Genomic DNA, 12,206 nt, shown 5'->3' with positions numbered 1-12,206 from the left:
GGCGTCAGCTTCCAATCACAAACGCATAAGGGAATTTTGCCATCCTTTCTTTAGATTTCTAATCTTTTGGATGCATCTTGGAAGAGAGCTTTACACAAGGATCTAAAGGATTACTAACCGCTTTATGATCATACACATCGAGCTATTTGGCGTAAGGAGGGAGATAGGAATACCAAAAATTTTCATGGTATAGCTAGTTCTCTAGCGCGAGCTAATACTATTTCTTCCCTCGTCGACGATGAAATAACTTCTAGTAAGGATGAAATTTGTAGTGAGATTTTTTTATTCTATTCCTCTCTATTATCGGATGAGAGCTTTGACTGTCTTAGGCCCATCAATCTGCCCCTCGAATCCCTTTCTCAGGAGGAATCTAACTTTCTTGGAAGTTCAATTTCTCTTGATGAGATCTTGGATTCAGTTTTAGTTCTTGAAAAGGATAAAGCTCCGAGACCTGACGGCTTCACTATTGCTTTCTACCATGTTTTTTGGACTTATTAAAAGATGATCTGTTTAGATTTGTTGAGGACTTCTTTTTCTCCGGCTCTCTTACCCTTGAGTTGGGTTGTACTTTCGTAGCCGTCATTCCAAAAGTAGAGTGGGTAGTGAGCTTGAAGGATTTTCGGCCTATCAGTCTTATTGGCAGCCCCTAAAAAATCGTTGCTAAAATTCTTAGCCAACACTTGCGTAAGGTGATTCCTAAAATCATATCCCCTTTCCTTTCTTTGTTGTTTTTTTTCCTGTTCTTTCCTGTCTTTGTTTTCTTCCTTTCCTTTCTAATGAAATCTCAGTGATCTTTCAAAAAAAATCATATCCCCTTTCCAAAGCACTTTTGTTGAAGGTAGGCAGATCCTGGATAGTGTTTTAATAGCTAATGAATGCCTTCACTCTGTCTATAGATCTAAGAAAGCTAGGATTGTTTGCAAATTGGATCTCAAGGTGTATGCCCATGTTAATTGGTCATTTCTGGACTACATGCTTTCGCGCTTGGGTTTTAGGAGTAAATAAAGATCTTTGATCCAATCATGCATCTCTTCAACAAGATTCTCCATTGCAATAAATGGATCTCCCTTTGGGCTCTTTAAATCCTCTAGAGGTCTTCGGCAAGGAGAGCCCTTCTCTCCTTTTCTGTTTATTTTGGTATCTAAAGTGTTAAGCAGAATGCTTTCTCGTGGGCCGGAAGTTGGCTATATAATGGCTTCCTGGTTGAGAATTTTCCCTCCTGTATTTCTCACCTTCAGTTTGTTGATGATATGCTTTTGTTTTGTGAAGCAGAAGATTTCATGGTAGACATCCTCAACATGATTATTTGCTAGTTTGAGACTATTTCGGGGCTGAAAGTTAACAAATACAAGTGCCAATTATTTAGAATTCACCTGTCTCAGGAGAACATAGCTCGTTCAGCAATTGTGTTTGGATGTAGTTTTAGATCTTTATCCACCTTCTATCTAGGTCTCCCTCTGTGTTGGAAAGCCCCTGTTATTCCTTTGGGATAGAGTCCTTGAAAGAATAGAGTGGAAGCTTTCTACTTTGAAGAGTAGTCTGCTCTCTCTAGGTGGAAGGCTTGCCCTCATTAAGGATTTTTTAGCTAACCTCCCGACCTACTATATATCCTTATTCCAATGGTTGAAATCAGTTATTACTAGAATCGATAAGATGTGTAGAGACTTTCTTTGGATGGGGGATTATCTACTAGAAAATTCCCCCCGCTAAATTGGAAAGAGGTATGCACTCCCTACTCGCAGGGAGGTGCAGGAATTAAGCGCATGGATTTGGTTAATTCAACATTTTCAGGCAAGTGGGTCTGGAGGTTCTCTAAAGAGAGTGGCGCTTTGTGGAGATCTCTAATCACTACAAAATATGGTCTCTCACCTATGGGATGGTGGACTAAAACTTCTTCCCTCTATCGTTTGTCCTACACCTAGAGGGGCATAAATCGGGTGGCTCCTTCTGTTTTTCGAGGATTGGTTTTCATGGTGGGTAATGGTAAAAGGGTGAGGTTTTGGCTGGATCCCTGGTTGGGGGGTCAGCCCATCATTGCTGACTTCTCAGATCTGGCCTTTGTCTGCACATATATTAACATTTCAATCGCCCTGTGCATTTCGGGGAGAGGCTTGGAAGGGTTGTGGCTTCCTCCTTTTAGGAGGAATTTAAAGGATAGCAAGATTGCCAGTCTTGCTAACTTACTCTCTGGCTTGTAGGGATCGCTTGTCTCGGCAGAGGAGGAAGATGCCTTGGTCTGGAAACCTAAAGCGTCGGGGGTATTCTCAGTCCGATCCTTCTTCGTCTTCTTTCCAGGCCGCTGACTCTAGCTCCCCCCAACCCCTTGAGTTTTGTGTGGACGTACAGGGCTCCCCTGAAGATCATGGCATTTGTGTGGCTAGTTGCGAGAGTTTGCATTCTAATTATTGATAGCTTTCGAAGGTGAGGAATGATTCTTCTTATGCGAGTGAGATGCATAAATAGTCAACCATCTCTTCATTCACTGCCCATTTATGTTTGCGATCTAGTTTGGGGTGCTGTCTCTAGCCAACGTCAATGGGTTATGCCTACTTTGATTGGAGATCTCCTGTTTGCCTGGCATGCAGTGGATGGTCTTTGGGTAGAAAGAGATGGAGGTTCATTCTTCTTGCAGTTTTTTGGGGAGAGAAACAACCAATGCTTTCGCAACAAGTCTTTCAATCATAGGGGTGTTCAACAGATTGATGCCGTTGTTTAAGGATTGGGCTCCTTGAGCTGGGCTGTGGTGTTCTTCGTTAGGCCTTTTTGGGACCCTTCGTGGCCCGGGGGTTGCTGTTGTTGTATCTGTAGTTTTTTTTTTGTGTGTGTGTGTGTGTGTGTGTGTGTGTGTGTGTGTGTGTGTGTGTGTGTTTAGTGTTTTCCTTTCTTGCTGTTTTTCCTTCGGCTTTGGCCTAATAAAATTTGCACCTTCCAAAAAAAAATAAAGTAAATCTCATGCTGTTGAAGAGAACTAGTTTGGCTCTTTCTTCTATTATTTAAGAATTAACATCAATTTTATTAGAGGATGAGATTTACTATTGAGAGAGAGGGAGGGAGGGAGGGAGTTAAAACCAGCAGAAAAAGAAACAAAGGGCTTAAGAATCAAAGCCTATGAGATAACATCCATCTTCCTGCTCCTAACACCTGATCAGGGCTCTGCGGAAACATCTCCCATTATGCTCAGCCCCAATCAACCATAAACCCGCTAGGAGCGACAATCTTCACAATGCTTTCCCTTTAAGGTTGATACGACGCCCCATGCCAAGCTAAAAAGAATTACTGTATAAAACCTGGCATTACCCAACTGCAATTGGACAAATAGAAAAACCCTAACACCAAATAGCTCTGGCAGAAATTCAACGAATAAACAAGTTGTTCACTGATTCCTCATCTCGAAGGCACGTAATATAGGCATCAGGGATGCTCATATGTCTCTTCTACAATTTGTCCACTGTAAGCACCTATTTTTCGCCACTAGCCAAGAAAAATCAGAGACCCTAGGGGGACCTTTGTAAAACCAAACCGATTCCATTGGATCCTTGAACTCTCACATTTGGCACTTAGACTACTTTACAATGATATTTATTTTGAATTCTCTTTCCACACCTGTAATTATACACCCTTCCTATGCTCAATCAACATGGTTTTGACTTGTGCAGTTTGGTAAGGGCAGAGCTACAGCAACCTATGGTGTCCTGCCTGCTGCAAATGTACCTCCACCATATGCACTCGCGTCAATATCGGCATTGCAGTTTGATCGCTGTGGTCACAGATTTGCTACCGCTGCATTAGATGGTACTCTTTGCACATGGCAACTTGAGGTTGGAGGCAGGAGCAACGTCCACCCTACAGAATCATCTCTTTGCTTTAACAGCTATGCATCGTACGTATCCTTCTGAGTAAAATGAGTAAATATATGACACTTGTTCATTCCGTTGTATACATGTCACATTGTATTTTTTTATGCTAAAAAACCTTAAAACCACCTTGGTAGCTGGTTTCAGGGATGTTGGATATGTGGCTGCCAGTGGTTCAATTCTTGCCACGGCTGGCTATAGCCCAAATGGCGTAAATTTAGTCATATGGGATACATTGGCTCCTCCAGCAACCTCACAAGCTTCTGTTATATGTCATGAAGGTACACTCCTGAAGTATTGAACATCGAAGTAAAACTGGGTGCATGGAATCTTTTCTTCTTCTTCTTTTTAAAAACTTTTCTCATGGATCTCTTGGGAAGGGAACTAAAACAAGAAAGTTAACAATCTTTGTGCAAGAATCCAGGTAAGTGTTAGAATGTGACCCACTGTTCTGTATTCAAGCTATATTAGAGTTGAGTTTAGAAAGTACATAGAGAAGCTGAGTGAAGCACTGATTCAATCTTCATTACTGATTGGGTAATTGCCCTAGTAATAGACAACTCAGGGTGCAACTCAGGCAGGTTCGGTCTGGTCGAGGGTCAGCCCAAGCACAACCCATCCTCCAGAGGACCTGAACTGCAACCTGACCCAACCCAAATTCCAACCCAATGTGATCAACCTGAACCTACCCAAAGTCCTCTATACTCGACCAAACCCATCCCGGCCCAACCCAATTACATGTGATTATTCCCAACCAGACCTAACCCGACCCGAATTTGCTCAACCCTAGCCTGAACCTGACCCAAATTTAAATCACGTTTAGCATATTTCAACCCGAACCCAACCCATGGACTTTGACAACCCAACCCAAACACAGGTTGGGTCAGTCAGGTTCTGGTTGACCCGAAGCCAAGTTGCAGTCCTATATACAACTGCGTAATGATTAAAACACCCTTCTTGGTGAAAGGAGAAAATATAGAAGCTTACAATGAGAGAGAGACACCCTTTTGAGACAGTATAAAACTAAAATATGCAATGAGTTACAGACAATAAAGGTTCATGTATTAGGATTTTGGGGATAAATACCCTTTTCTAGATGTTGAAGCCGAAGTTTAATTGGAGTTCTGTCATATATGGTTTTTCTCCCTTTTTTTTATTCTTCTTCTTCTTCTTCTTCTTTTTTCCTTGAACGGTAATGCAACTTCATTAGCACCAAGCTAAAAGATTGAAACAAGAAGGCTGCAGTCATAGGGATGAAGGGATTATGAGAGATCATCCCACACCATCTCTAACACCGAAGTTAGAAAGTGCCACCCCAATTACCCACAAGATCTCCCCTTTTACATATGAACCCCAATCCCCAAGACAACGCTTCTGATGCAAGACAAGTAATCCATGGGTTCTACGGGTAGCCTACCCCAAATGTGCCCCTACATCTCACAAGCCACCCCACTCGAGCTCGGTGTGAAAATGCCCCGCATTAATCACTCCTAGTGAGGAGTCTCAAACACAAGACCTCCTGATCCGATACCAATTTAACAATTAACCACTTGCTCTAAAAGCTTCAACTGATTGAGCATGGCGAATTAATCCATTTATCTCATAGCTCAGACTCCAAATCCATGGGTTAGGTCCTCGGTTGAACCCTCCTCATGGCCCCCAAATCTATAGGTTTTGCGGACCGCCCACCCCGAGTGTGCCCCTACATCCCACAGGCCACCCCACTCGACCCGATGTGAAAATGCCCCGCATTACCTTCCCTTAGTCATTTTTGTATACAACATCATGGATTCAGATCTGTTTTCGTACTTACAATTATCTTGTTCTTTCCATAGCGACCACATCACAGCTAGGGGAGAGACGTTGAAGGGTTCTATTTCATTTATCCTTTGCACTACAAGCATGTAACAAGTCTCCAATGGAGCCCAGCATGACCCACTTTATGTTGGAAAGGGCGTTAAAAATTTCATCATAGTAATCCCAAAGTGCATGAAAAGATGATGAACTGACCCTGCATTCTTAGTCATATAATTTAGCATTTATTCTCAATCATCACACCTTCATTGTGGCTCATGGCTACCATCTTTCTTGTGTTAACTTTCTTCTTTCTGTATGCCACAAAAAAGCATTTGATGGTTCCAATGTTTTCACCTGTTCATGTGAAGGTGGCGCACGGTCCCTTTCAGTGTTTGACAATGATATAGGAAGTGGTTCAATTTCACCTCTGATTGTTACTGGGGGAAAAGGGGGCGATATCGGACTGCATGACTTTCGCTACATTGCAACTGGGAGGACTAAGCGGCACCGGCATCTCAATGAACAAAACATGAGGTCCTCTTCAGCCCATAACATGCAGTCTGGGACTTCCAACAAATTTGGGGAACAAAACCGGAATGGGATGCTTTGGCATATACCAAAAGCTCACCAAGGTCAGCAACATGACTTTTCTTTTTCTTTTTTCTTTTTAAATATGTGCTCTTACTTTAGAATGCCGACATGATTCTTTTTAATATAGATTCTGATCTAATGGGAATGCAGGAAGCATTACCAAAATATCAACCATTCCCAATACGAGCCTGTTCTTGACGGGTAGTAAAGATGGAGATGTTAAACTTTGGGATGTAAGAGGTTCTGAGGTTGACCTAGTATTCCATTGGCAAAATATGCACGACAGACACACTTTTCTGCAACCGAGTTCACGGGGCTTTGGTGGAGTTGTTCGGGTAATCTATTTCTGCCAAAGGGAGAGATGTACACTCTGCAAAAGTTGAGGTTTAAGTAGGGTGGCAATGTGATGGATTTTGGGCAAGACCATAGTTAGCCCGTTATTACTCGAGCCTAAAATTCAGCTGGCCTGAAATTCAGCCATTAGACCATAATATGCCCGTTATTACTCGGGCCTAAAGTTCAGCCTGCCTGAAATGTAGCGAGGGCCCAATCCGTGGATCTAAACATCAGGCCCCAGCCTGGTCAATGGTCGATGGGCCCAGAATGCTTACAGGCCAGCCCAGTCAATTGCCGGCCCTAGATTAAAGTTTCAACCATGTCTGAATAAGAAGATGGTGCTTTTAGAAATAGAGAGAATTCTTTAAATAGGTCTGAAGTCCAACTGGTTGGACCATAACTTCTGTTCCAACCCAGCTAATAACTTCCAACCTCTCATGCGTGCATGGCATCCAATCCGTCCAACGGGTTGTCACAATCATTGAGATTGCCTTGTGAAAAAATCAGCCACATTGTTTTCTGGCCCACTAACGAGTGGATTGGACTGATTTTTGCAAAAAGGTGATCCTCATGGTGGGGCCAACCTATTGAAAAGTTTGGATGTTGCACGGACATGATAGGTCGGAAGTTATTAGCTGAGTGTAACACAAAATATGGTCCAATCAGTTGGATTTGAAACCTTATCTTTTTTTAAGAGGCAACCACTTTCCCTTGTTGAACGGGTATTTCATGCTCCTGAAGCAGGTTGCTGTCACAGACATTGTAGTCCTTTCTCATGGCTTCCTTACATGTGGTGGTGATGGTTATGTGAGGATGGTCCAGATCAAAGATGCTTAGCACAGAATCTTTAAGAGATCTAGCTCAATCTTCCAATATGAATGGCATTATGAAATGCTTTATCCCGATCAGATTCTTTCCAAGGATGTTGAAAGCTGAAATTTTCATGGTAGAGCTGAAAGGTGCAAGAAAGCTTCGCCAGGGTGACACATGACCGCCTCATGCTAGTCTATAGCTTCCGAAATAGCATCTTTAATGCCATGAGAATTTTGATAAATGCTGCTGTCCGCCATCCAAGATATTCGGTATGGTTTACATTTCGAACTCTATATATCGGTTTTTTAGTGCATTTGGATGCTCAACTGATCCGAATAGCAATAATCCAAATCAATATAGAAATCATCAAATTGGGTGTGGCAACATTATAATTAGTAGTGAGCCCAATCCCAAATGCAGTGCCATGTGTTCCAAGTTGGATCTGCAATGGTCCTAATTGCAAATGCAGGGGATGGTCCATCATTCCAAAGGAAGTTGGGCTAGCCCTACTTCAGTAATGTCCACTGTATTGAATCGAGTATTGTTATTCATTTCATTGATCATCCAAATGAATCAAAGAAACTAAAGTATTCAATATTGCTTTGTTGCTTGTTTCTGTGGCAGGGATCTGAGGTGACGAGGTTAGAATATGAAGTTCTTGAACTGCTTTTTCTAGTTGTTTCTCTAACTAGCATCAGCTCAATCATCATACAACAGAGACGCAGCGATGATTCCTCATAGATATTTGTTCCTCGCCTTGGTCTCAATCAGCCTCAACAAATGAAAATCTTGGGTGCCATTCCGCACACCTTAAATACCTCAGTTTAAGGCTCTCTGACAATCAGAACAATAGAGTTGAGATTGAAAGGAAATGTTGTTTCGCTCCATCGCCTTTCCCAAGTATAGAAAACCAAGCTCCATCCAGCATCGTTGAAGAATCTAGCATTCAAAAAGAGGACATCCAATGACCATTGAAGACCTGTAAAAGAGCCTGGTTCAAAGTGGTAGCTCTTTTCTACATCCATCCCTCCTTCCAAGTCTCCTTTATGAAATCCCTATGCATGGGGCTAAAAGATTTGTGAGGGGAATTCTTTTTCGAGAATGTATCATATTGTCATTCTTACCATTTGTTCAAATGCCTTGTCTTTCTCATTGGAAATTCGATTCCGTTGCATCTCTCTTCTTCCAGCCAGAGCAGATATGGGGTTCATTGTCTGGATTCTCTGGATGGCTCAGGCCTTGGTCTGTTGAGCACATGCATTTGTATTTGTTACATGTGGACTGGTATGCATGCAGCAAGTGTAGGCCATTGTATGTTTTTTTTTTCCTGCAGAGCCAAGATTGATCGTGCCCATTGATTTGTCAGTAGGTGGGCTACACCTGTATGTTGAGTCAGGTTGTCAGTTGTCCATTGATTCCAAATGATTGAACTGGTCTGATTTCTTAGTCAAGTGATCTTCATGGTTGGACCTACCGTTTTCATGGTATTGATGTCCTACAAAAGTGGCATGTTGGGGGAATAATGGTACAGTCCAAGTTGCGGTGCCTTGCTTGCAGGTTATCAGTTCTCCGGTTGGGCAAATGCTAAAACAGTCTTTTTTCGAATTGTTGTGTGGGGATATCTCACCCTCGACTGGTTGTAGATGAGAAAACTGTGCAACTAGCTGCCAGTGGAATCCAATTCGTCCAGAAGGGTTGTCCTACCATGAAAATGGGTTGCCCCAAAAGACAGTCTAAGCAATCATCAAGTGCGCCACACCAAAGAAAACTATGTAAAACCAACCAAAAACCTCCAAATTCATATGGCGGCCAACCTGATGGTTGGATTAGTCTGATGTTTGGGTGTCCCATTTTAACGGTGGACCACAGATCACAAAGCATGCATTTCTTGCTAACATTGTGCCTGCCTGATAAGGGGGTCTGAGTGGGCAGGGCGACAACCTTATGATATTTTCAAGAGAAATCAATTAAGCATTGCAATAAAATAAAAATAAAAATAACAATTTGGAAGATAACAATTTTATTGAACAGGGCCAAAAGGCCGGCTATATATAGCAGCAACGGACAACATGTATAAGACCCTGGGCCAAAGGCTAGCACAAAACAAAAAATTACAGCTTATCTCTTCTTCTTTTTTCTTTTTCTTTTTTTAAAATTAATTAATTAATTTATTTAGTTACAGCTCATCTCAGACTGGACTCTTTCAACGCTGAAAAAGCCACTGCCAACTTGACAACTGATTATTATTATTGAGCTTAGAAATGTCTCCTCATAAACTTCCGATGGATTATTGAAGCACTAGTTATTCCTTTCTCACCAAATTGCCCAGCTAAACACGGCCTCCCAACCTTTCTGACCCCTCCACCCGGACGGTAATCCGTCTGGTCAGGGCTCTGTGGGGCCCACCGTGATGTAAGTATTTTATCCACGCTGTTCATCGTTTTTCTCGTATCATTTTAAGTTATGAGCCAAAATATTAAGCAGGTACAGGGCTTAAGTGGACCACAAAGTGGGGATTGAACATTCACCATTAAAAATTTCTTGGGAAGGTGGACGTTCAATCCAACCTATTCGTATCAAGCTGATATTTGTTTTTTTCACTTCATCCACGTCTACATGACCTTATGAATAGGTTGGATGGTAAAAACAACATCACGGTGGCCCTTAGAAAGGTTTCAACGGTGCGTGTCATTATCAATGCATCTTCCTTTGGTGTGGTCCAATGGTGCTGTGGACCTGATTCATTTTTATGTAATACCTTAAAATGATCTGAGAAAAGCGATGAACGGTGTGGATAAAACACTTACATCACAGTGGGCCCCACAGAGCCCCGCCTACCCTCCACCACCATGCTACACCCACAGAGCGCACCGCCCCCCCCCCCCCTCGCAAACGGACGATGCATTACAATTATACCCTAAGATTTACAAATAATTGGTAGTTTTTACTTTTTGCAATCTTATCTCAAAGTTATCCTCATAGTAACATAAAAGTTATTACATTTTTAACTAATTCATTATATAATTATATGTTTAAATTATGTATTGACAAATAACAAATAATTTTAAAAAATTATTTTTTATGAGATTTTTTCTGATAATATTCCATCAAAAACTTCAAATTAAAGAATTTCCTGGGAACGAGATTTGTCACTTTGTCGTGGGGTTAGGGCATCTCATAGATCTTGCACCTGCGTGTCTCATCAGCAAGGATGGTGGAAGGTATGGATGTTCTATTTCACGTGTTGGATCAGCTAAAGTCTTTTTTTTTTTTTTTTTTCAAAAGAAAAAGAAAAGAAAAGAAGGTGATGGTGATGGTGATGTTGGGTGACGTCAAATCAAATATTCTTATTAAAGAAATGATGGGGTAGAACAGAACAGTGTAACATAAAATTAGTTAGGATGAGGCTCAGATGACCATCATCATACATCGACCCGAGTAACATAAGCTTACTGTACAACACTTGTTTCTTTGCCGACTTGTCACATGTGCAAGACATCAGAGCCGTTCAAACAGTTGGCATCATCATGCTGATCTAAGCATTTGGTGGGCCACATTATTAAAATCAATGACCAGCCAAATATATGATCTGACATACAGGTTTGGCCTACCACATGAATGGATAATGCTATTTTTAACTTTTTCACACGGATTAGATTTACTACACGTAATGAATCGACGACGAAAGATGCCTTGTACCATATCATTTATATTTTAAATTTTTTTTAAAAAAAAACTATTAAGAGTCCAACATCATCTCTTAACTGAGGTCTTAATCAACACAAACCTTATGGCTATTTTTCATCTTGCTTTGATTCCCATTGCCAAAGGCATACAAACCAGCCAAAATAGGGCATTTCATCAAATTCCCAATGTCTATTCGATGCCTCAAGAAAACTTTGTTACTCACGCAGAGCGTGATGGTTGATAAGCAGGCGCTGCGACATCTCTCGCACGTGGCACACGAGTAATTAAAACTGAACCATCCCAATTATGGGTCCCGGTTTAGATGTATATACAATTATTGGATTGGTGGGCCCAGAGAATTCGTACACGTGGCACGCAAATAATTCAAATTGAACTGGCCAAATGATGGTCCTGGTTTAGATGTATATACAACTATCGGATTGGTGGACATTCAGTTGGACAGTGGAAATGACAAATTCCAACGGTCCTATTACAGGAGAAAAAACGTCCGAGGATTAGAGGTTAGCTTTCGTTCAACCATTCTTATCATGAGGCTGTGACTTATTTGCTGTGGGTTCCACAATTTAGGCCGTCTGATTTTGAGTTAATGCATGCCACATGTTCAATTTCTGAGTGCCTGCGTATCAAGCGTCGTATACTGCCAGAGTATCAAATAATTCCCTGGAGATGCAAATTACAGTATTATAAAACGGATGGAGGCCCGTGCCCACATGAAACACGTGCGACATTGCACAGGTGTGAGGGATGGAGGCCCTTTATCAGGTAGGGCGCTCTCAAAATCAGACTGGTCTACTCATCAGGTGGAACACGTGTGTAAACAAGATGGACGGTTAGAACAAAAGGCCAATGGTTCCCATTCAAATGTACACGTGTAGTTGATTGGACCGGCCTGACTTTTACCCCAGAGCATCCTCACAGTGCGCCCTACCTGATAAATGGACTGGATTTACCCTCTGTACCATGCAAGAACGTGCCTCAAAATTCCCTACATCAAATCCAGAACGTCCATATTGATGGACATGTGTTTGTTGAATTTGGACCATCGAACTTCTTTAAATTGCCATCTATTGGTGGACACCGACTGTACTTTTAGAATCACTCGTTCAA

At 41.7% G+C, this 12,206-nt stretch overlaps 1 protein-coding gene across 4 annotated transcripts in view; it reads left to right on the top strand.

Moving 5' to 3' along the window:
* Positions 1 to 8,878, top strand: part of LOC131245220 (uncharacterized) — a 37,950-nt gene extending 29,072 nt beyond the window's left edge. Inside the window, exons 12-17 of one of the 4 annotated variants that reach the window (XM_058244527.1) lie at positions 3,657 to 3,880; positions 4,002 to 4,135; positions 6,020 to 6,283; positions 6,393 to 6,577; positions 7,320 to 7,660; positions 8,016 to 8,878. In XM_058244527.1, the coding sequence (XP_058100510.1) occupies positions 3,657 to 3,880; positions 4,002 to 4,135; positions 6,020 to 6,283; positions 6,393 to 6,577; positions 7,320 to 7,415 (903 nt within the window). In that variant the 3' untranslated portion in view covers positions 7,416 to 7,660; positions 8,016 to 8,878. Of the gene's footprint in view, positions 1 to 3,656; positions 3,881 to 4,001; positions 4,136 to 6,019; positions 6,284 to 6,392; positions 6,578 to 7,319; positions 7,661 to 8,015 lie in introns of those variants that run through there. The other 3 variants (XM_058244528.1, XM_058244529.1, XM_058244530.1) reach the window with 3 other exon arrangements.
* The last annotated feature ends 3,328 nt before the right edge of the window (positions 8,879 to 12,206 follow it).

Source organism: Magnolia sinica, chromosome 5 (genome assembly GCF_029962835.1).
Source record: "Magnolia sinica isolate HGM2019 chromosome 5, MsV1, whole genome shotgun sequence".
In the NCBI taxonomy this organism is placed as follows: Eukaryota; Viridiplantae; Streptophyta; class Magnoliopsida; order Magnoliales; family Magnoliaceae; genus Magnolia; species Magnolia sinica.
The sequence above is the reverse complement of the archived record's forward strand: the minus strand, read 5'-3'. Positions and strand labels throughout refer to the sequence as shown.